The sequence below is a fragment of the Cnephaeus nilssonii genome, assembly GCF_951640355.1.
Source record: "Cnephaeus nilssonii genome assembly, chromosome: 2".
Taxonomy (NCBI): domain Eukaryota; kingdom Metazoa; phylum Chordata; class Mammalia; order Chiroptera; family Vespertilionidae; genus Cnephaeus; species Cnephaeus nilssonii.
The window spans coordinates 25,389,688-25,415,049 of NC_137073.1; the positions used below are offsets into that span (position 1 = coordinate 25,389,688).

Sequence of the window (25,362 nt, forward strand, 5' to 3'; positions counted from 1 at the left end):
TGCTCAGCTACCTCTAACTTCTATTCTATAGCATTTACCACCTCACTTGATTATATGTATCTCTTTCCCCCACTGGCTTGTGAGTTCCCCAAAGGCAAGTACCATGTCAAATCCACTTGGCATTCCTAATGCCCGGCACCATGCCTAATTCATAGCAAACATTTAAAAACTTTTTGGGAAAGAATGAACAGACATTTGTGACTCTAGCTAGCTGCCCAAGCAAAACCTAGAAAAGGAATGAGATTTTTCATTAGTCTTACAGACCCTTGAATTTTCCTCAATTTCTCGGGCTGTGACTGCAATGGTCTCCACTAGTTCGGAAACATCTACATCGTCACTCGCCATGCCAATGTAAATACAGCTCTTCATACTTTTATACTCAGGGCCTGTGGGAAGAAACAACAGACCAACTTGGTTACCTGACATGAGTCAGACACCGACCCGCTTTTTTGTACATGCAAAGGAGCCTCCCTGTGGGGTGAGGAAAGTGGTTCTAATGAAACGAGAAGCCCGGAGAGGCTGCGGACAGGGAAAGGAGCTATTTCACCCCTCAGGAAGAACTAAAACGTTTCCTCAAAAAGATACAGCCCGTTTTCCCTTAAGCCAGTTAGAAATGTCCTTGCACAGTTAACAGCTGACTTATAAAAGTAGTAATTACCCATTTTAAATGTAAGGTCAGATTCTAGTTCGTTTAACTTTTTCAAGAGTCCAGCATGGATTTTTTCCCCTTCTGGATCTAATTTCAAACTGTTCTTATCATCATTAGCATGTTCATACCTGTAAAAAATACAAAACAACAGTATTTAAAGCTAGAATATCAAATGTCTCTCTGGGGGAGTATAAGCTACGAGAGGTTACCAAGAATGTGGATTGAGACAAATGGACAAAGGAGCCGCTCAGGGAGGGTTTTAAGACCAAAAACTTTCAAGAATGTCTCAAGGAAAGGTCAAGTCTGTAAGGCCATGACATTTACAGAAGGGGGCAAGGTCTGGAAGTCTCATCATTTGCGATTAAAAAGGGAGCTGTCCCTCATCCTGAAAGGAGATGGAAAGCAGCCACAGGAAGGACAGCACACTGACTACAGGGCTGCAGGAGTTTGCTCTGCTGAGGCACGGGGCCTTTTCCTCATACGCCGCGGACAGGCACCATCTGTCAGCTGTAGACCTGTATGTATCTCCTAGTGACGGGGAGCTGGCACAAAAGCACATACAGCAGCTCCTACTGCACTGAGTGCAATGGTGGGTCCCGTCGCCTGCTGCATGTGCAGTTAGTGCCCAGAATTACTACTTTTTTATTATTAATTTATTTACTGATTTGAGAGAGACACATTGATTTGTTGCTCTACTTATTGATGCATTCATTTGTTGATCTTTTTGTTGTTGTTAATGCTCACCCAAGGATATTTTTCCATTTTTTAGAGAGTGGAAGGGAGGAAAGAGATAGAGAGAGGGAAATATTGATGTGACAGAGACATATCAACTGGTTGCCTCCCGCACCTGCAGGCTGGGGATTGAGCCTGTAACCGAGGTATGTGCCCTTGACAGGAATCGAACCCGGACCCTGCAGTCTGTGGGCCGACGCTCTATCCACTGAGCCAAATCAGGCAGGACCAGAACTTCTAATTGAATGTTCATTAGACGTTTTTACTGTGACTGCATGTATTCATCTGAGATTTTTAAGTTGGTTCATAAAATGACCCACCTTGGTCTTTAAACAGCAGAGAAATTAACATTAGGCAACAAGCAGAAATCATACCTGACAACCCCTATTCCAGGCCAATTAGGGTCATCAACGTGTAAGAGGCCCGCTGTTCTTGTCACTTCTTGCTTGAACTCCTCTCGCAGCTGTAGTGTGCAGGTCAGGACTGGCAGCTTGCTTTCTATGCAGGCTACGAGCTGATCCACGTCCTCTCCCCGAGTTCCTAAAACTAAAAACATTCACAGAATGTTAGAGAAATGCTTAAGGAACAGCTAAAAATTAGAGGGCTGGGCTCCCACTTCCTCTACCAGAAAGGCCAACAGCTCTAGGTACATCCAATTAGCTGGAGCTGAGGAGCTAAAAAAATAAAAAGCTACTAAACCTAGATATGGAAGAATCTGGTATTATATAGCTAGACCCTCCAGGTGCAGACAGTTTTTTCTTACAAAGATAGAATTAGCCCCTCCAATTTAATACACAGTGACTCTAATGTAAAAATGAGATTCTTCCCACAGAAAGATTCTGCTTAAATCAAGTAAGAACAAAGAGGCAACCATACAGTACATTAACATCTTGGAAGAAAGGTATTTTGGTGTGCTTGTGGTGGGAGGCAGGAAGGGCAGGGTGATGAAGACAGAACTAAGTCACTTCTGAAGGTCAGAGCCTGAGAGGTCTCAGGGCTGCAGGGATCCAAGAGTCTTGGCACCATCACGGCTCCCTCACTTCCGTCAATTCCAACACTGCGCATGACCTCACTGAGCCGCAGTACAGGCCGCCTCAGTGTCCTCAGCCCGCTTTCCCAGTGTCAGAGACCAAGCCCCTGGGGCTGGGTGAGGATGCTGGGCGGCAGGAGCAGAGACTCCTGGAGAATCCCGAGGCCACCAGCCATCTTCACAACAGCTTTTCTTTGCAGGACAGATGCCTAAACTTCCCTACTTTGATGTTTTTGAGAAAACATCCCAAAATGTTGAGAACATTTCATGAAAAACCATCAAACATTTTCTAAAAATGTTTAAATCATTTCAAAATAAAAGCACAACAAAAAAAATTAATACATCTTTTTTCAGCTTATTTTAAATGCCTACTATAATATGCTAAGCACTATCTAAGGCATTTCATATACATGTTCTCATTTTAATATTCACACCATTACCATGAAGTAGTGGGAAATAGGTCTGGAGTTAAGTAACTTGCTCAAGGTCCCCACAGGTATGAAGTGGCACAGGGGAACAAATACCCAGGACTCTGTCATCAGAGTCCAGGTACTTTCAGCTACATCCTTCCTTAAGTGACTAAAAGTGGTTCTCAGCCTTTGCTGGCCTATGTGAATCACCAAGGGAACTTTTAAAGATAAGATGCCTAGGCTCCACTCCAGACCAAGAAAATCAGAATCTCTGTAGGTGAGGCCCAGCTGATGGGAGTTTTCAAAGCTCCACAGGTGATTCTAATATACAGACTGGACTGAGAACCACTGACAGAAAAGGGTCAAAGGGAGTTTAAGTGATTTCAGAAGTCTCCGTTTCTGAGAAATTACACTGGAAGGCTAATCTACCTAAATTTAACCCAAAAGAAAAGAAAAATCCTCTTCAAAGAGAACAGAATATCACAAGGGAAAGCTATAACACCCCACAGCCTGGACTTCCATAGACATGTCACTGTTGTTCCCCAGAACAAAAGTGAGGGCAATCCATGGAGACAAGTTACCTGCCGCTGTCATCAAAGGGCTGAACCTCACACACACTCCCTCTGCTTCCAGATCCATGACCGTGAGGCCACTCACAGGCACCAGCTGTTTCAGCTCTTCTCCCAGCTGCAGGGAAAAGGGTAGAATGAACACGAAATGAGGGAATCAAGTGTCTTCAGACCTACCCTCGTCCATTCAGCCCCGGACTTAAGAAGCTCCTGGGGGTCTAATTTCCTTTAATCTTTTTTTTAAAAAAGGAAATCTTTCCTTTTTAAAAAATATGTTTTTACTGATTTAAGGGAAAGAGATAGAAACAGCAATAATGAGAGAGAATCATCAATCGGCTGCCTCTTGCACGCCCCCCACTGGGGATTGAGCCCACAACCTGGGCATGTGCCCTGACTGGGAATCGAACCATGACCTCTTGGTTCATAGGTCGATGCTCAACCACTAAACTACACCGGTTAAGCTCCTTTAATCTTTTGATTTTCTTTGAATGCTACCATAATTCTTTTTTAAAAACAGTAAATTTTACATCTATTCTTAATAAAAAACCTAAGTTTATTGTAGAAAAATCTAGGAAATATAGGTAAACCAAGTGAATAAAATAAAAATTACCCACAATATACCACTGATGTCATGTGGCATACCCACACTGTCTTTCTCCCTGTATATGTGTGTGTGCATGCCTTATTGTTGTCATAAACCAGGACAGTCTACACACTGGGTTGTAATCTGCAGTTTTCATATAACTTATGACCATTTCCATTCTTTTATAAACACCCAGTCACATGGTTTAATCTGGCTCTTTTGAATGTCACTGTATGGACATTCCATTACTTATTCACCAAATGTCCTAGGTTGGGCATGTCCAGTGTTTTGCTAGGATTTATAATACTATGCTACCCATCCTTATATTGTTAGAACATTCTTTAGACTGAGATCCTTGGAGGTACAATTTTAGTGTCAAAAAGCAGCCAGAGCACATGCCTTTATTCATACCACCAGACTGCCAGCAGTGTTCAGGGGCCTCTGGCTTATGTGCTTTCTGGTATCACCACAGACCCTCACCAGAACTCCAAAGTGGCTGCACTGTAATCTACACTGTGCATGTTGTTTAACAGCAAAGAAATGGTCACATGAGGAAACTGAGGAAATATGCTGGGAAGACTTGCTGGAGCCAGGCACTATGGGAGGTAGTGATCTGATTAGGAACAGAACCCCAGGATCAAGCCCAACGCCTTCACAGGAGGCTCTCTCCTGTGGGTCTCATTTCCCAGACATGGCCACGTAAAACGCACAACTGCCATTCTTACCCAGCGATTCAGTGCATCACAGGAGTGTCCCTCCCGGCCGACTGTTGAAGGTGCCATGTTGGGTGCTGGGACAGCTTTAAGCACTGGATCTGAAACCAAAACAGAGGAAGGGATTCACTTCCCAGAAACACAGCAAACTAAAGAAGGCAACCCTCCAACTTCATTTCATTTAGCTTCTAACATTAACCCACACAACAGTTTCAAATAATATGGAAATCAAATGTGTATCTTATATGAATGGATGCACAAAATGTGGTGTACACATACATGGACTATAATTCAGCCTTAGAAAGGAAGGAAATTCTGTCACAGGCTCAGCATGGATGAACCTTGAGGACACTACTCTAAGTGAAATAAGCAATCACAAAGGACAAGTACTGCATGCTTCTGCTTTTATGATGCACCCAAAGATGTCAAATTAATAGAAACAGGAAGTTCAATGGTGTTTGCCAGGTGCTGGGAAGAGGAAGAAAATGGAGAGATGCTGTTTAATGGGTAGAGGGTCAGTTTTGCAGATGAAAAAATTCTGGAGAGCTGCTGTACAACAATATGAATATACTTAATACTACTGAATTGTACCTGACAAATTTTAAGTTTTTTAAGGTTAAGCTGACAAATTTTAAGTTTTTTAAGGCACAATTTAAAAATAAATGTATCTTGCTAAATTAAATGTTACTTTTTTCATGAAAAACATAACCCTTAAATATATTCACACAAATAGAGTTCTTAACTTTATTTAAAAAGTTTTCTATCAAGCGATTTCAAAAGGAAATCAAAGCAGCCCTGACTGGTTTGGCTCAGTGGATAGAGCGTCAGCCTGCAGACTGAAGGGTCCCAGGTTCGATTCTGGTCAAGGGCATGTACCTTTGTTGCGGGCATATCCACAGTAGGGGATGTGCAGGAGGCAGCTGATCGACGTTTCTCTCTCATTGATGTTTCTAACTCTCTATCCCTCTCCCCTCCTCTCTGTAAAAAATCAATAAAATATATTTTTTTAAAAAGGAAATCAAAGCATAACATTATAAATTATCAACTAAGCACTGTGCAAAGTAAATCAGAGAAATCACCCAATAGCTGGGCTTCAAAACAGAATCAGCCTCTACTCATCAAACAATCTGGATGACTACTCATGCCAGGAGCTGGGTCAGGCCCAAGGGATATAAGACTGATAAGGATTTTTTCATCTTGGAGTTTACATTCTACTTGAGGAAACAGACCATGAAGGAAGAAATGAAATCACTAATATTGCTGTGAGTGCCATGCAAGAAGGGGGGCTCACACAGGCAGGGAAGGCCTCTCTGAGGAGGTGGACATTATGGAGACCTAAATGGAGAAGTCAGCCAGAAGATGAGGGGAAATGTACTGGAGGAGGGGAAACAGTAGTGCAAAGGTCTTACTCTAGTGAGCAGGAGGAAAAGTGGCCTAAGAAGAAGTCAGAAAGGCAAAGGCTAGAACTGTAGGCCTTACAAGACCTAGCACAGAGCCTGGACCTCATTCAACTGAAACAGTAAGACCCCAGAGAGTGACGCGGTGTGACTTCCACTTGTAATGCTCACTCGGCCTGCCATGTAAAGAATGGTCTGGAATGGGATTCGGGGAATGTACCAAGTTGATAGATCAGTGAGAGGGGACTGTGGCCATCCAGGTGAAAAATAACAGCGCTCTGAACTAGTCTGGTGGCACTTGGGACATTGTAAAAAATAGAGATTCCTAGATCCAACCTACTAAATCAAAATACCTAGTAAGCAGGGCCCCCAACCTCTATTTTCAAGGGACTCTTTATCATTCATTCCAGTACTAGTGCAGACACTAGAATTTGGAAACCACTGGTTTACCATAGGAAATTACTGATAAAATGCTAAGGCATTTAGGTCTCGAGTTCTTATGAAAATTATTAAATGTTTCTGAAATGAGGACTGAAGATTTTAGTAACAAAATATTTTGGATTTTGTATTTTACTTGAAATAGTTTAAAATTAAAAGCCCTTAGACACAAACACAAAAGTAACACTCTTTTTAAAATCACCTACCTGAGCCTGGTAATTCCTGGAAAAATCTAAACACTACTACTGGAGAACTGAGCTCATCTTCCACCTGAAAAACAGAATCTGACATTACCCCGTAACATCACATTTCAAACACTTACAAAATGAAATAGAGAGTTTGAAAAACCGGCTAGAGATTTTATATTTTCTTAATAAACACAAGTTTAAAGGCTAATTTCAGTTGTTAGAGAAACAAAAATTAAGGGTTCAATAAATAATTATAAGCTAGTTCTGAGAATACATTGCTGAATCACAGTAAGTGACACTAAAAAAGAAAATACAGTGACACTGCTACACTGAAAGTAGAAGGAAATTTTAATAACAATGGGTAAATATAAGTCATCATAACATTAAAGATAAAAAAAGGCAAGGAAAAAGTTGAACTAGAATCAGTGCTGAGAGAGCCAACGCTTTTAAGAATCCAAAAATGATGCTAACTCAATCAGTCAGGATTGACTGGAACTTTTTATACTCATAGAAAAAAGGAAAACAAGGACTTTTATCTTTTCAAACTCCCTGAACAGAATGCAAGTCCTGCTGGTAATGTAGATAACCACAGTCTAGAATGGAATCTACGTATTTTCTATATCAGCGATTGCCAACCGGTGGTCTGCGGACCACTGGTGGTCTGTGAGGTCCGAAAGGTTGGCAACCGCTGTTCTAAATCACTGAAGTGGTACTTATATTCAGGACAGGCATCAGGCAACCAACTTCATTAATGGATTTCATTACAGATGAAAACATTCACTACATTAAGATAACCAGTGCCAAGTTTATGTTCTCCACTGAACAAATACACAGCTGACCATCAGCTTCACTGTGGAGTCAAGATATAAAGGGAGCTACAATGCCCTTGACAGACTGTGGTACTTTGGGAGGTGAGGGAGAGAGAAACATGGGAAGAAAGATCTCTAGGCATTAAAAATTCCGTACTACTATTATAGTCATTAAACCTATTTTCCAAAGCTCTGTGAATGATGGAATTGCTAACAGGAAATGCTAACTTGGAAAGATGACAGGAAGTTGTCAACCCAAGATTTTCTCTACTGACTTTTCAAAAGACTCTATGGATGTCATTCAGATCAAACACGATATATATTCAAATCTGCTAACTATTTATTAAGCCGATTCCTGTGTCTTCACATCTATTATTTCTTTAACTTTCATAAAAATAAATCCATTAATACTTTAAAGTTAGGGGTGCTTATTATTTAACCTTTTGCACTCGGATGTCGAGTGTGACTCGACACGGTTAGCATCGGTAGCAGCTCTTTTTATACTCTTTGAATGTATCAATAATTTGAAATATAAAAAAATCCAAATAAATAAGTTTATATGAAAAGAAACTCCAGCTTTTTATTCTACTGCCACGCTTTGTAAAATCTGGGGTATTTAAAAAATTAAATCCCGAGTAGAATAAAGGAATCGAGAAAAAAGCAAGTGAGTGCAAAGGGTTAATAGGATGGATAAGCCCAATAAGGAAACAGAAAGAATAGGTTCCATATCCAAGGATTCAACTAACAGGGGATCAAAAATGTTTGGGAGCCCAGATGGTGTGACTCAGTGGTTGATGAGGTCACAGTTCTACTCTGATCACAGCACAGGCCTGTGTTGCAGGCTCGATCCCCAGTAGGGGGTGTGCAGGAGGCAGGCAATCAATGATTCTCTCTTTTCATTGATGTTTCTCTCTCTCTCTCCCTCTCCCTTCCTCTCTGAAATCAATTAAAAATATGTATTTTTAAAATATTTACTTCAAAAACAGATCAAATTTTATACTATACCAAAATTTTGATGTGATTCACTTTCTTCAAACTTTCTTGCAACCGTTGACTCTGTAAATAACAAACACAAAAAAACACAAGTTATGTAATTTTATTATATTGACAAGACATATTAAGAAGCAATTTTCATGAGTTCTTTGCAGGTCTGCAAACAAGGATCTTGCGCAGATAAAGCCATCTGCATATAGGTGATTTCTAAGTTCAGCTGACAATTTCTGCATTTCAACATCTGCAAATATTCCCTATTCTTTCAGTTTAAAGTTCTATTTAGTGGTTCTAGAAGAGCTTTTTCTGATGAGATATAAGTGAATTTTTCATGTTAGTCATTCATTCATTCAAAAACTACTACTGAGTGTAGGCAACAAAAGCAAAAATAAACAAGTGGGACTACATCAAACTAAAAAGCTTCTGCAGAGCAAAGGAAACCAACAAAATGAAAAGGCAACTTACTGAAGGGGACAAAATATTTGCAAATCATTTATCTGATAAGGGGTTAATGTCTAAAGTATATAATGAATTCATACAACTCAATAGCAGGAAAAAAATTCTGATTTTAAAAAATGGGCAGAAAATTTATACAGACTTTTTCCAAAGAAGACATAAACATGGCGAACAGGCATGTCAAAAGATGTTCAACATCCATAACCATTAGGGAAATGCAATGAGATATCACCTCACACCTGTCAGAATGGCTGTTTTAAAAAAGACAAAAAATGGCATGCCAGTGTGGCTCAGTGGTTGAGCATTGATTTATGAACCAAGAGGTCATGGTTCAATTCCCAGTCCGGGCACATACCCAGTAGGGGGGAGTGTAAGAGGCAGCTAATCAATTATTCACTCTTATCATTGATTTTTCTATCTCTCCCTCTTCCTTCCTCTCTGAACTCAATAAAAATAAAAATTTTAAAAAGAAAAAAAATAACAAGTGTCGGCAAGCATGTGGAGAAAGGGGAAACCTTATGCACTGTTGATGGGAATGTAAAATGGTACAGCCACTACAGAAACTGCATGGAGGTTCCTTAAAATATTAAAAATAGCCGTGCACTGTATGGCTCAGTGGTAGAGGGTTGCATGTTCGATCCCCAGCCCTGGACAGGGCACATTCAGGAGGCAACCAACCGAAGTGTCTCTCTCACATTGATGTTTTTTTCTCTCTTACTCCCTCTAAAAATCAACAGAAAAATATCTTCAGGTGAGTATTAGACTAAAATTAAAAATAGAGCTGCCATATGACCCAGCAATTCCACTATTCCACTTCTGGGTATTTATCTGAAGAAAATAAAAACACTAATTAAAAAAGATATATGCACCCCATCTATAATAATAAAAGCATAATATGCTAATTAGACCAGAAGTCCTTCCGGACCTCCTTTCGGACCACCTTCCAGGCAAAGCCGGGGCTGCGAGGGAAGCCCGGGTCCCAGGTGCCAGAGGGAAGCCGGTGCCAGCAGCCGGGGGAAGGAAGGCCTACTCTTGCATGAATTTCATGCATTGGGCCTCTAGTGTTTATATAATAGCCAAGATATGGAAACAACCCCAAGTATATATTTAAAACAAAGACTTTTATCTTATTGATTTATTATTATTATTTTTTAATCCTCACCTGAGGATATTTTCCCCATTGATTTTTTTTTAGAGAGAGTGGAAGGGAGGGAGGGGAGAGGGAGGGGAGAGGGAGGGGGAGGAAGAGGGAGAAAGAGAGAGAGAGGGAGAGAGGGGGAGAGGGAGAGAGAGAGAGAGAGAGAGAGAGAGAGAGAGAAGGAGGGAGTTAAGGCAGAGAGAAGAGAGAGAGAGAGGGAGGGAGGGAGGGAGGGACAAGTAGCAATATGAGAGAGACACATTGACTTGTTGCCTTCCTACATGCACCCCAGGGATTAAGCCTGCAACTGAGGCACATGCCCTCAACCAGGAATTGAACCCGAGACTCTTCGGTCTGCCAGGGCCAAAGATTTACTTTTAAACCTATTATAACTTACTATGTGATTAGGCACTACTGTAAGAGCTTTATATGCATCAACTCATTAAGTCCTCATAACAATCCTCTGTTATATCATTATCCCTATTTACAGGTAAGAAAACAGGTATAGAGAGGTGATGTCATGCTTTTAGACTTAGGCAGGACTCAGCTCTCAAACTGCATAAATATGACATTTTTTTTCTTGCTTTCTAAACCACAGAATCTATAATAATAAAAGGGTAATATGCTAATTAGACCGACATCTTCCAGACGTCATTCCAGACGACCTTCCTGACAAAGCTGGGCCCTGAGGGAAGCCAGCCCGAGTCCCGGGTGCCTGCAGGCGGCCCGAGGGAAGCCAGCCTGGGTCCCAGGTGCCTGTGGGCGGTCAGAGAAAGCAGCCCGGGTCCTGGGTGCCTGCCAGCGGCTAGAGGAGGGAAGCCCAGGTGCTGGAGGGAAGCCAGTGCCAGCAGCCGGGGGAAGGGAGGCCTATTCTTGCATGAATTTTTGTGATTTGGGCTTCTAGTCTTATATAATAAAAGCCTAATATGCTACGTGTCCGATCGACCAGTCGGCCTTTCAACCAATCAAAGCACAATATGCTAATGATATGCTAAGGCTGCTCAACCACTCGCTATGACGTGCACTGGGCACCAGGGGGCAGATGCTCCGACCATTAGGTTAGTTTGCTGCTGGGGTCCGGCTGATCGGGACTGGGCGAGATGGGCCGGACACACCCTGGAGCCCTCCAGTGGTCTTTCCCCGGCTGGCCAACCTTCTGCATCGCTCCCTGGCTCTGATTGTTCACTAGTGGGGTCCCTCGGCCTGGCCTGCGCCCTCTCACAATCCGGGACCCCTCAGGGGATGTCGGAGAGCCAGTTTCAGCTGATTCCGCAGGCCAAGCCGAGGGACCGCACTGGTGCATGAATTCATGCACCGGGCGTCTAGTAATTATATATTTTTCAAAATTAGAACACCTCAAAGAGAAATAGAATTAAAATTGTCCCTCAAAGTTTTGCTATTAGAGAACTCAAGCCAGCTGATGTAAAAAATGTACATGCCATCCATAATCAACCCTAACCATCATATTCCTTTACCCTCAAGGATCAGTCAGTCAAGTGGAACATTTATGCCCCTTCCTGCATCCTTTTCCACTCCGTGGCTGTCCTCTTGTGACTTTTTTCCTCATCCTATGCTGACAACAGCATTCATTTTAAAAAATATTTATTTTTACTGAATTCAGAGAGGAAGGGAGAGGGAGAGAAAGAAACATCAATGATGAGAGGGAATCACTGTCTGGCTGCCTCTTGCACACCCCCTACTGGGGATCGAGTCCACAACCTGGGCATGTGCCCTCGACTGTAATCGAACCTGGGACCCTTCAGTCCACAGGCCAAAGCTCTATCCACTGAGCCATACCATCTAGGGCGACAAAGCATTCATTTTAATCAGATTTCATTTGGACAAAGATGCTGGGACAATCTCAGCAGTCTCTCCCAGAACTCTGAACAAGAAACATATATGCAGAGCTATTAATCCACTTGCTTATGAAACAGGAAATCCAAACAAGGTATTGGATGGAGAGTAAATGACTGAAGTATTTTTCTGACTCTGCTTTGCCATGGAGTATTATTTGTGACTCATTTAAACTTCAGATTTCTACTCACCAGTTGGCAGGCATGCTTAATCCTCTCCACAATCCCATCAAGTCCCAAGTACTGTAAAGACAACCACAGTGGCAGGGCACGGAGTTTGTCTGCTGGTTTATTTGATGTGAGACCGGCAACTAAAGTCTAAAAAAGCCAATATGAGTTTTTAACCAAAGTCAATGAAAGCATATAACAGAATTAACTAGTTACCATTTACTAGGCACTTAGTATGGGTCAGATGCTTTGCCAGCCACTTGGCTTGTATTATTCATTTAATCATCCAACAACTCTATGAAGTAACTATTCTAGACAACTTAACTCAGAAACCTTGCTTTGCCCGAGGTTTCAGGTCTAAGATGTGACAAAGCCAGGATAAGGATCTAAATGAGTCATATCTCAGAGCTGGAGCGCTTAGCCACTCAAAGGCAACCCCTCCCAAGGTGGACTAAGCGCTTTCACCACTCCGACAGGAATGCCACTTCTGGGAACCTCTTCTAAGGAAATAATTTGAAACATAGAAAGATGCTCATGATTTCAGTAAGAAAAATTTGAAAATATCCTAAAAAGTTCACAAATGGAGAACGATTAAATAAATCGTGGTATTAAAGTAATAGAATATTATGTAGTCATAAAACATCATAATGTGTTCTTTATACACACAGGGAAGTATGGGAAGAATAAGTAGAAAAAATACACGTGGTACAGTTTCACTTCTGTTAATAATAGTTTTTTGAAAGTAAAAAATCATAGAAGTGAACTTTTCACTATTCCCTTTGTTTTTCTGTGTTTTTGCCCCCAGAACCAATAATGATTATGAGCACTCCCTGCCAGTAAGAGTAAGCTTACCAAGGCAGGATCATCATGTTTATAAAGAGTGACTGCAGGAACCGCTGGCAAACCCAGCCACGGGCCTGGAGTCAATGTCATGCTATCACATTTGGTTGCAGCCTACCAAAGAGAGAACAGCTTTTTGTTAGACTATTAGAATACACGAAACCCAATACCCTCCTGCATTCATAAAAACCACGAAAAGCCACCAGGAATGAAAAGATTTAAAATTCCTTCTTTAAAATACAGTATTTGGTAAATCAACAACATACCAGCACTGACGAGGAGACATAACCCAGAGCCAATGTTGCCAGATTCACACTGGAAGAAAAAAACACCAATCTAAGAATGAATCCTTTACCGCTGCTTATTCACTAAGTATGTATTTAAAAAAGAGGGAGAGCGAGAGACTCTGCTAGCTTTCAGCTGTGTTATTAGCTTTATAACAGCAACAGAAAATGTGGTACATACAAATTTCAGGAATACCTTGAAAATGCATTTTAATCAAAATGTAGTTCAGGGATATTTCCTGCTTATTTAGTGTGATGGGTCTTGTATCTCACAGCTATTACTTTCCGGTCATCTTTCCCAGAGGAATACAATAAAGAAGAAACCTACCATGCATGATGTGCTGGATAAGGACTACTTTGGTTGCCCTGCATCCTCTCCCCGCTCTTAGCAGCACTCCCATGACTTTCTGGGAAATCACCCCAATCTCCTTTATTAGACCACAGCTTTGGGCTGAGGAGACACCACCATTGGCTCCAGAGGTGGGCAAATAACCTAAACTACATTTCCCTGGCTACAGTGATTGGGAAGATATTTTTCCTCTGGCTTCTGACCCACTGGACACAAACTGGAAAAAAGGCTGGAGTTGATGCAGCTACTTTGGACCATAACAGGAAAATCTATCTATAGATGGAGCCAACACACAGGATATTAAACCAAGTGACTGATGGTGGTGTTGGGGGGGAGGGGAGAATGACACACTGACTCCTGATTGATGATGTGCCTAAAGCCAATCCTAACACTGTTTTGTTGTAAGCTATGTGAACCAATAAAATCTCTTCTCACTTTAGCCAATTTAGGTTTTCTTGTTATTTGCAACCCAAAGAGGCTTTAGTGATAAATGTCATGACAAAGTGAGAGCAAGGAAGTCCACTCCTCATGAGCACTGTGTGCAGGCCACTCATGGAGCCAATCCCACCTTCCACTCACCCCTCCACATGAAGCCATATGCCATACTGCTCAGAGAGTTCTTTCAAACGCCCAATCTTATCTGTGTGTCCTACTGCTGCAGTTCCTAGGATAAAGCACACACAAAAAGATACTAAAAGGAACAAATATTTTCTGAATCTTTAAAGCATGATTAAAATTTTTATATACATTATCTCCCTGTGACTGAACACTGTATCTGTTTTATTAAGATTTTCTTGCCCTTGCCGGTTTGGCTCAGTGGACAGAGCATTAGCCTGCACACTGAAGGATCCTGGGTTCCATTCCGGTCAAAGGCACATGCTGGGGTTGCAGGCTCGATCCCCAGTAGGGGCGTGCAGGAGGCAGGCAATCAATGATTCTCATCATTGATGTTTCTGTCTCTCTCTCCCTCTCCCTTCCTCTCTGGAATCAATAAAAATATAAATTTTTTAAAAAAGATCTTTGTGTATTGGCTTAAAATCAACTTTTGCAAATTGATGATTCAAGTTTTGAAGAGTGTGTATTCTTTATTATATGTATCTATAAAAAAGCTTGTAAATTGTGTTATTTAAACCCCCTATATACTTATTTTCTATGTACTTGGTTTGTTGTTTCATGAGAAGTATATTGAAGCCTCCTACCAAGATTGTAGGCTTGTCAATTTATACTTGTATTCTATCAATTTTTCCCTTAGTCTGCCTTTATATATTTCAAAGTTATGTTCATAAGTGTTCATAATTGTTATCTCTTAAATCATATGAATTACAATTAATATGAAGTCTATTTTATCTCACACTAACACTGCTTAAGTAATTTTGTTCCGTTAGCATTTGCCCCAGAGAGTCTGTTCTACCCTAACTTTTTGTCACTTTCTGGGTTATTTTATATTTAGGTGTATCCTGAATTTGAGATGTTTTCAACCCAATTTGGAGGTTTTTCGTTTTAATATAGAACATGTATTTTGAAGTCAGTTTGAACATATTAAACACTTTAACCCAGTGGTCAGCAAACTGTGGCTCGTGAGCCACATGCGGCTCTTTGGCCCCTTGAGTGTGGCTCTTCCTCAAAATACCACATGCGGGCGTGCACGTACAGTGTGATTGAAACTTCGTGGCCCATGCGCAAAAGTCGGCTTTCAGCTCTCAAAAGAAATTTCAATCATTGTACTATTGATATTTGGCTCTGTTGACTAATGAGTTTGCCGACCACTGCTTTAACCCATCCCCTTGGTAATTAGTTTACACTATAGCTTTTGCTGGGCAGATCCCTCTTCTCAGAGCATAAGTAAAATATAGAGTCAAGTATTCTCCCAACTATCTTGAATTTCCAGTTAGGAGAATCCCACCTAATAAGATTTCAAACCCTCACCAACTACCTCAACACACACGCAAGTGATGCAAGTGGTTCTTGTGCAGGGTTTATGCTAGGAAAAGGGCTGAAAACTGTTTTCCCTACATACAGGTCTGTCTCAATTTTTTAAAAAATCTTGACATATTTGTTTAGTTGAAACAAGAACAAAGGCCAATGCATGGCCTGTGTCACATGACCCATCAAAACATAAAGCATAGTGCTATGTTTTAGTGACTTGACTACATTCAGATTCTCTTTTCAAGTTTTTTGGGAGTGCCTGCTGGCTAACCCCTGCAATGTGTATTCTGGCGACAGCCATATAATCATACTGGTAAGTCACTCAGACATGTGTAAACTGTAGCCTCTCCCATCTATCAAATGATTGAATATGGGTGGGTTTGCTTCTTTTCAAAGATATAACATGCTAAATCAGGCAGGAAGTGGTGGTTTTCCTACTAACAATAAGGTAGATATACGTTTTTCTGTTTGTTACTATTTTTTAAATACAGTTGGCCATTTGTATCCCCACCCACAGATTCAATCAACCGTGAATTTAAAATATTCGGGGGAAAAATCCCAGAGAGTTCCAAAAAGCAAAACTTGAACCTGCCACACACCAAGCACTATGCTGAATGCACACAAATGAAGTGATATGGAGGCATATCCTGTTGTAGCCTGTATGTTATATGACTTTATATAGGGACTTGAGCACCTATAGATTTTGGTGTCCAAGGAGAGCAGGGGTCCTGGAACTTATCCCATTAGCTTTATTTTTTTTATTTTTATTTTTTTAAAATATATTTTATTGATTTTTTACAGAGAGGAAGAGAGAGGGATAGAGAGTTAGAAACAACGATGAGAGAGAAACATCGATCAGCTGCCTCCTGCACACCCCCCTACTGGGGATGTGCCCGCAACCAAGGTACATGCCCTTGACCGGAATCGAACCTGGGACCCTTGAGTCCGCAGGCCGACGCTCTATCCACTGAGCCAAACCGGTCTCGGCCCATTAGCTTTATGAAGTATAACTTGCATGCAATAAAATCCACTCATTTAAGTGTACGGTTCAATAAATTTTGCCAAATGTATCCAGTGTGTAACCACCAACACCATCAAGGTAGAGAATATTTCCATCACCCCAAAAGCTCCTTCCACCCACCCGACTCCCAAGGTGTCCCTCTTTTCTCTGCTCCCCACTGGCCACAGTCCTGACCTGTTTTCTGTCACTGTACTTTTGTCCTTTTTTTAGAATTTCATATCAATCATACGCTGTGTAACTTCTGTCCAGCCTTTTGCAGTTAGCATGCTTTTGAAATTCATCCCTGTTATGTATATTAGTACTATTCCTACATACTGCTTAGCAGCCCACGAGATGGGTACAACCCATTTATCCATTCACAAGGTAAAGGACACCTGGATTGTTTCCAGTTATGAGTATTGCATACAATTCTTTGTGTGGACATATGTGTTCTTTTCTCTTTGATAAATACCTACAGATGGGACTAATGGGTCATATGATAATTTTATGTTTAACCTTTTGAGGAACTGCCAAACTGTTTTCCAGAGGAGCTGTAACATTATTTGCTCCCTACCAGCCGTGTATGAGAGTTCCGGGTGCTTTGTGTTCTCACCAGCATTTGGCACTGTATTTCTGTTTTCTTTCTCTCCATTCTAGCAGATATGTAATAGTAGCTCATGTGGTTTTAATTTGCATTTCACTAATAACTAATGATGTTAAGCATCTTTTAAGTGATTAAATGTTCATTTATTTTCTTTGGTGAAGTGTCTATTCAAATCTCTTGTTCATTTAAAAATTATATTATTTGTCTTCCTAATACTAAATGGTAAAACTTCTTTATGTATTTTGATCAAGTCCTTCGTAAAAAAAAATGTTTTGCAAATATTTCTCCCCAGTCTTTAACTTGCCTTTTCATTTCCTTAACAGGTAGGGTATCTTGAGCAGCATAAGCCTTTAATCTGTGATAAAGTCCAACTTACAGGTTCATGCCTTTTGTGTCCTAAGATATCTTTGCCTAATATAAGGTCACAAAGATCTTCTATATTTTCTCAAGAAGTTTTAGTGTCATGGCTCATATGTCTAGGTCTATGAACCATTTACAATTAATTTTTATATACAGAGTGAGGTAAAGATTAAGATTCAATCTTTTTCCACATGGATATCCAATTGTTCCAAGACCACTGGTGGAAAGACTATCCTTTCTCCCTTGAATAACCTTGGCATCTTTTTTTTTTTTTAATATATTTTATTGATTTTTTACAGAGAGGAAGAGAGAGGGATAGAGAGTCAGAAACATCGATGAGAGAGAAACATCGATCAGCTGCCTCTTGCACATCCCCTACTGGGGATGTGCCCGCAACCAAGGTACATGCCCTTGACCGGAATCGAACCTGGGACCCTTGAGTCCGCAGGCCGACGCTCTATCCACTGAGCCAAACCGGTTTCGGCAACCTTGGCATCTTTATAAAATCAGTAAGTGATCATATACATGTGAGTCTATTCTCTTCAATTAACCACACTCTCTTTATTAGGGATAGCTTATAGTAAGTCTAAAAGTCAGATGGGGTAAGTCTTTCAATTTTGTTCTTTTCAAAATTATTTTGGCTATTCTTAGATCCCTTGTATTTTCATATAAATTTTAGAATCAGCTTATCAATTTCAATAAGATTCATCAATTTCTACAAACTGTGCTGAGACTTCGATATGGATTAAGCTGAATCTATAGATTAATTTGGTGAGATTTAACTTAATAATATTGAGTCTTTCAATCATGCACATGACATATAATTACATTCATTTGGGTCTTCTTGAATTTCTCTCAGCAATGTTTTGCAGTTTTCAGTGTACACATCTTGCATTTATTTCTTAAACTTATCCATGAGGTTCTCGTTTTTTTGATGCTATAATGAATGACATTTTAATTTCAGTTGTTCATCATTAGTATACAAAATTCTGCAACCTTAATAGATTCGATTGGTTCCAATGGCTTTTCTTTGATTTCCTTACAACTTTCTACCTGTACAATCATGCCATTTGTAAGTAAAGACATTTGATTCTTCTTTCCAATCTCTATGTTATTTAATTATTTTTCTTATCTGTACACTGTCTAGAACAGCAGTCACCAACCTTCAGGACCTCATGGACCACTAGTGGTCCACAGACCAGCGGTTGGCAACCACTGGTCTAGAACTTCAAGTACAATGTTAAACACAATACAGTAAGCAGAGCAGCTGCTGTCTACAAGGTGCACATTTAAGTATGACATTTCAAAATTCAACTTAGGAAAGAAGCACATGAAGGAAGGAGTAAAGAAGTCCTTACAACCTTAATGAAAAAGTATACACACAAAAATAGCTCCTATAACAAACCAACAATTAAAGGGAATCAAATGAGCCAACTTTACTATTATAATTCTTACCACAGAGCTCATACAGACTATATTAAACATGTGGCACACAAACATTTCTTAAGACTTGGTCTTTTTTAGGCTAAGTACTTAGCCTCTCTCTTCTATTTTCAAAATGTAAGATTCAGGTTCATGCTACCTACCAGCATTTGCAACAAGCAACAGGGGCAGTTTTCCTCGTTCAATATCATCTTTAATTAGTTTTTCCAGGAGGGCAACATCCTGGGATTAAAAGATAAATCATAAAAACATGAGGCAACCAGCATAAAAGTTATTCAGTGAGAAATTACAACTTTCAAAAGAAGTACCTGACTCTCAAAATTATTAATCAATTCTTGACAACTTTTCTAGTTTCTCTATGCATAGATGTTAAAATCAAATACTTTTCCTGAAGACTAACTAGAAAAATCAGTTAAATGTTATTAAAGTTAAAAATTGCATATATATAGCCAACATTTTCTAGTTTTAAACATGCATGTTTAAAGAAAATGTTCTCTCAACCCCCCAAAACCAATAAAAAATGTATCTCTAATATTACTCATTAATGCATCTGAATTAATGTATAGAAAATCCAACTATCTTGAAAAAAGAAATGCAGAAACCCAAAACTTATTCCTTTTGCTCTGGCTTCAGTATGCAATGGGAAGATTAAAGCAATAAATGAATAAGCTAAGAATTATCTGGAGGCCAGCAAACAAAACTTCAGTTAAAAGAAAGACAGTTTCAAAACACAATTCCATATTATTTTACAAACCAAAAGGAGAACTCACCATCTGATGCTGGGATCCAAACATAGTGTTACAGGGCACACGAGACAAGCAGGGGAAGGGTAAGCCAAGCTGTAAGAAGAAACATACAGTTTTACAAGAAAATTCTTTGTCACCATTCACTTATGCCCTCAAAGGATTGTAACTCCACCCAGCCTGTGTGGCTCAGTGGTTGAGTGAGGTCACGGTTTGATTCCTGATCAAGGTCAATTCCCAGGTTGCAAACTCAATCTCCAATGGGGGACATGCAGGAGGCAGCCTATCAATGATTTTCTCTTATCATTAAATGTTTCTATCTCTCCCTTTCCCTTCCTCTCTGAAATCAATAAAAATATATATTTTTTAAAAAAGATTGTGGCTCCAAGACAAGTCATAATTATTCTTTTTAAGCAATCTCTGTCCTTAGGAAGTTTTATTATAAATAGATGTTAAAATACATCTAGAAAGCTAAGCCAAAAAAAAGGGTGAATTTCCAGGAGTTGAGATGTCTTATAAGAGGCCAGAGACAATGTAAAATTTTCTAAATTCTATATACCAAAAAACAAAACACTTACAAACTGGAAACAATTGAACCCTGAGCATTTGGGGGAATAATTTTAGGGTCCTTCCTCCAAACATTAGTAGCACCAGTTAAAGGCATTCAAAGAATACTTTATTTATGGGTCCTTCCATTCCTAAAAATCAATAAACATGGACTTGCAGAGAAATGAAGTCAGTGTTATAAAGATATCAATTCTCAGGTTTTATATTCTTCACTTTTAGCTTCCAAATCCCTCCCCCCCTCCCCCACTGCCCCCAGCTTCCAAATCCTTGAGGAGTTTATAGTTTTAGAAATTTTTTAACAGTTGCAGTCTATTGTCCTATATAACTAAACTTGGTAGAATTTAAAGACCAAAAACTTGCCCTAGCCAGTTTGGTTCACTGGATAGAGGGTCAGCCTAGGGACCAAAGGGTCCCTGGTTCCAGTCAAGGGCACATACCTCAGCTGCAGGCTCCTCCTCAGCCCACGTCCTGGTCAGGGCACGTGCAGGAGGCAACCAATCGATATGTTTCTCTCTGTCTTTCCCTCTCTCTTACACTCTCTCTAAAAAGATCAATGGAAAAATATCCTCGGGTGAGGATTAACAAAAAAATAAAAAAATAAAGACCAAAAATTTAACAAGCACATTATCCACACTCATTCCCCTTAAAGGATTTATCTTTTAAACTATGAAAATGAAACCCAAATAAAACACACAATATATAGAGAGAAATTAAAATGCCCCACATAAAGCACCAATCTCCAGTTAACAGGTTAAAATGTAACCTTCCAGACATTTTCTAGATATAAATATAGTTATATATTTTTCTAGTTATAAAAACACTCATATAAGCATGTAAACACTTTTTGGAGCATGAACACATTAATACTGTTCTGCCACTGCCTTCCTCACTTAACAGAATACTGTCACATATCTTTTGAAGATATTACTGCTGTCCCAAGACAGCCTCGGGTCCATAAGTGCCTGGCCTACAGTAGTACTCAATAAGCAATCCCATATAATAAAGAGGTAATATGCAAATTGACTATCACTCCAACACACAAGATGGCTGCCCCCATGTGGTCAAAGATGGCTACCCTCATGTGGACACAAGATGGCCGGCAGGGGAGGGCATTTGTGGGAGATCAGGCTAGCAGGGGAGGGCACTTGGGAGGGACCAGGCCTGAAAGGGAGGGCAGTTAGGGGCGATCAGGCCTGCAGGGGAGGGCAGTTAGGGGTGACCAGGCTGACAGGGGAGGACAGTTGGAGGGACCCAGGCCTACAGGGGAGGACAGTTTGGGGGAACCAAGCCTGCAGGGGAGGGCAGTTAGGGGCAACCAGGCCTAGAGGGGAGGACAGTTAGGGGTGACCAGGCCAGCAGGGGCAGTTAGGGGCAATCAGGCTGGCAGGGGAGTGGTTAGGGGGTGATCAGGCTGGCAGGCAGAAGCGGTTAGGGGCAATCAGGCAGACAGGCAGGCGAGTGGTTGGGAGCCAGGAGTCCTGGATTGTGAGAGGGATGTCCCAGATTGGAGAGGGTGCAGGCTGGGCTGAGGGACACCCCTCCCCTGCCATGCATGAATTTCATGCACTGGGCCTCTAGTTTATTTCATGTTTCTATAGGGATATTACAAAACTCCCCCCCCCCCCCGCTTTTTTTTTACACCCTCAAGAAGAGGACATTATTTCTTGCCACTAGTGAGCACAGCTCTAAATTAACTAAGTCCTTGAATTTCCTCCATCTATCTCCCCAGGGCTCCTTCACCTTAAAAAACACAAACCCTCCAGTCCTAAGGGTTTTTCCTTAAAACATTATTGGCCAAGAGATTTCATTTCTTTTATCAAGGTAGCCCCCTAATTGGACTATGTGCACTATGAACTTTAAGAATGGAAATAATGCTCTTTGATCTAGGAATTCTAGATTGACTCTGAAAGTCTGAGAAATATAACCCTAAATACAGACAAAGCTTTATGCACAAAGATGTCCATAATAGCACTATGCATAATAGCACTGGTCACAGAAATAGTCATAGAAAGCAAAAGAATGCAAACACTCTAATTGTCCAAAAGGGAGTCAGTTAAAATACTACTATACACTCACTATATATTATGAAGACATTAAAAATAAGCTTTACTTGCCCTAACTGGTTTGGCTCAGTGGATAGAGTGTCAGCCTAAGGACTGAAGGGTCCCAGGTTTGATCCCGGCCAAGGGCACAGGCTTGATCCCCAGTAAGGGGTATGCAGGAGGCAGCCAATCAATGATTCTCATCATTGATGTTTCTTCTCTCTCTCCCCCTTCTCTGAAATCAATATATATATTTTGAAAAGCTTTAAAGAATTGCAAAACATGATATGCACCTATTAAGTGAAAAAAGTCAGATATAACCATGTAGTCTTTGACTGAAGTCTAGAAAGAAAGAAAAATTTTGACGTTGATTTGATTGCCTTCGGGTAACTAAAAAATTACATATCTAAATTCATTAATAGACAATTATATGTTTTCTTATAATGACAAAACAAGCATATAAAGAACCCATCTTTCTTTTCATTTGAAAAGAAAATCAGCTAAAGAAATGGGTCTACACACTTTTAAAAGTTCCAGGACAGAACGAAACATCTAATCTTTAAAATGTCCACCTTACGCCACATTACCTGATTACAAAGATATTGGCCCAGGCCAGGCCTAGCAGCAGCACTAAGATATATGACAGGTTTCTTGTTATATAACACATTGAACCCATCCACCACAAAGTCTTCATAACGAGAATGAATGGCAAGTCTACAGATCTTTGCAAGTCCTTCTCTTTCATCTTCATGGAAATAAGCACAGCCATTTTCATACCTGTTAAGAGACACCCATATATTAATATGTTCTTATCTCTGGTTAACTCTGATTTTATATCCCAGTTTTGTAATCAAGGAAGTAATTATTTTCTCAGCCTAAAAACTGTCACCTAGATCAGTTAAAGGAGATAGGAATCACCCTAATTTTAGATGGTTGACAACTCCTTACAGTTGGAGGTTATAAGGAACAGAGGCAATGACCCTTTGTCCAGCCCCAACTCCATAAAGAGAAGCAACAATTAAAATCAGTAGAGAACAGGAAGTTCCTCATGGTTTTGGCTTATTCTACAAGGAGGCTAGCACGGGGTAATGCAGGCATGATTCCTGGAAGAGTTTTAGCCCTAAAACATCTAAAGTAAATAGAATTGTCAAAAATACTGGTCAGGCTAACTTTTGCTTTCACTATTATCTACATGGGACCTTTTATTCTTCTTAATCTCCTAGAGAGGAAGGGAGAGAGACTTTCAATTACAGGTATTAGATTTTTATTATAATGGAAGAAAATTTCTTCTTTGCAATATAGTTAAGCAAACTTATACTCAAGCCAGGCCAATCTCTTTCCCAACATCTGAAAGTGAGTCTCCCAAGTTAAATGTTCCAATGTTAGGCAAACATTTCTTTTCCATAAAAGTAATAACATAAAAATACAACTGGTCCAATGTCTTCTGCTGAATCCTTAACTTGCTATAATTCCTTAGTAAGACCATGATTATCACAGTATAAAGCAAATTTCAATTTCATAACACACACTCATCTTCCTTCTGACAGCATTTCCTTTCTACTAAAGCACAGGCTACTTTGATTAAAAATATTTTAATACGTTTCACTGCACTACCTTCTATTGACATGTGTCAATTATCAATTCTAAAAATAAGGAACTGCTGACATTATCCAACATGCATGTGCTTATGTTCTGAGCTGTTTACGTGTATTAATTCATTAGCTCATTTAATCCTCACAACAATGCCGTAATATAGATAGTAGTACTACCCCCATTTAGTAAATGAGGAAACTGAGGCATGAAGAGGTTAAGCAACCCTTCTAAGAGGAAGGGAAAGAGGCATATTTGAACATAGGTAGTATAGCTCCAGACAACATCTGTCACAATCTATACCAAACTCATTATCTTTATCGGAAACAAAAGACTCATAATGTCTTTACCTGAAAATTCTGCACAGCCATAAGGTAGTGTCTGAAAGTATCCTAGTTGTAAGTTTTCTCAGCCTCTCTTTGTCCAGAGTTGAAATATAAGCTCCCAGACTATGCCCCAAAAGAGCTATATGACCTTGTTCTCCAATATTCTGGATTCTGTTAATTAAAATTCATTAGATTAAAAAAAGGCTTAGAAAAAATATTAAAAAAATAAAACTTTGACAGTATTCCACAGAAATTTCTTTCTTTTTAAAACCTCATCCGAGGCTATAACTACATTTTAAAAAATATATTTTATTAATTGATTTCAGAGAGGAAGGGAGAGGGAGAGAGAGATAGAAACATCAATGATGAGAGAGAATCACTGATCAGCTGCCTCTTGCTCGCCCTACACCGAGGATCAAGCCTGCAACCTAGGCATGTGCACTGACCAGAATCTAACCGTGACCTCCTGGGTCATTAAGTCAACATTCAACCACTGAGCCACGTCTGCTGGGCAATACATATACAATTTTTAATCCTCACCCAAGGATGAATATATACATAATTGATTTTGAGAGAGGAAGAGGGAGAAGGAAGGGGGGAAGAGAGAGAGAAAGAGAGAGAGATAGGCAGACAGAAACATTGATGTGAGAGAAAAACATCAATTGGTTGCCTTCCAGATTAAACCCACAACCTAGGTATGTGCCCTGACTGGAAATGGAACCAGCAACCTTTTGGTATGGGATGACGCTCCAACCAACTGAGCCACCCCACAAGGGCCCACAGAAATTTCTGTCAGACTGAAAATCCACTTAATGGCCTAGGGCACAAATTCAGACAAATTTAGAAAATTCAATGCCTATAAGGTATTGACAGTCTGGAAAAAAGTATTTTAAAAACTAATTCCTAGGAGATAAATATCCTTCTTTTTATTGAATATCTACTAAATTGTTTGTGAATAATTTTCTCCTAAATTTTTTTTTAAACTAAGTACCAGCCATAAGAACTATGTAGGGTAGAGCTAAATATGCAGAAAACCATTTTTTAAAGAATCATTACATGAAGATCAATTCCCCTCATTAGCTATTTATAACAATAATTTAGCAAATTCAAGGGGAACTAGGTATTGTTTTATATATAATTTAAATGGATGGACTAATTTCCCTTA

The 25,362-nt window shown here is 40.0% G+C and overlaps 1 protein-coding gene across 3 annotated transcripts in view; it reads right to left on the bottom strand.

Moving 5' to 3' along the window:
- PDXDC1 (pyridoxal dependent decarboxylase domain containing 1) overlaps nt 1–25,362 on the bottom strand; it is a gene marked incomplete at its 3' end in the record, with an annotated part of 49,539 nt that overhangs the window by 6,932 nt on the left and 17,245 nt on the right. For all 3 annotated transcript variants that reach the window (XM_079797377.1, XM_079797375.1, XM_079797376.1), the window contains exons 5-19: nt 24,222–24,368; nt 22,869–23,058; nt 19,700–19,768; nt 19,073–19,151; nt 14,176–14,260; nt 13,230–13,278; nt 12,976–13,077; nt 12,148–12,273; nt 8,524–8,574; nt 6,728–6,791; nt 4,699–4,787; nt 3,403–3,508; nt 1,756–1,927; nt 659–777; nt 265–386 (exon numbers count right to left, since the gene is read on the bottom strand). In XM_079797377.1, the coding sequence (XP_079653503.1) occupies nt 265–386; nt 659–777; nt 1,756–1,927; nt 3,403–3,508; nt 4,699–4,787; nt 6,728–6,791; nt 8,524–8,574; nt 12,148–12,273; nt 12,976–13,077; nt 13,230–13,278; nt 14,176–14,260; nt 19,073–19,151; nt 19,700–19,768; nt 22,869–23,058; nt 24,222–24,368 (1,570 nt within the window). The remainder of the gene's footprint in view (nt 1–264; nt 387–658; nt 778–1,755; nt 1,928–3,402; nt 3,509–4,698; nt 4,788–6,727; nt 6,792–8,523; nt 8,575–12,147; nt 12,274–12,975; nt 13,078–13,229; nt 13,279–14,175; nt 14,261–19,072; nt 19,152–19,699; nt 19,769–22,868; nt 23,059–24,221; nt 24,369–25,362) is intronic.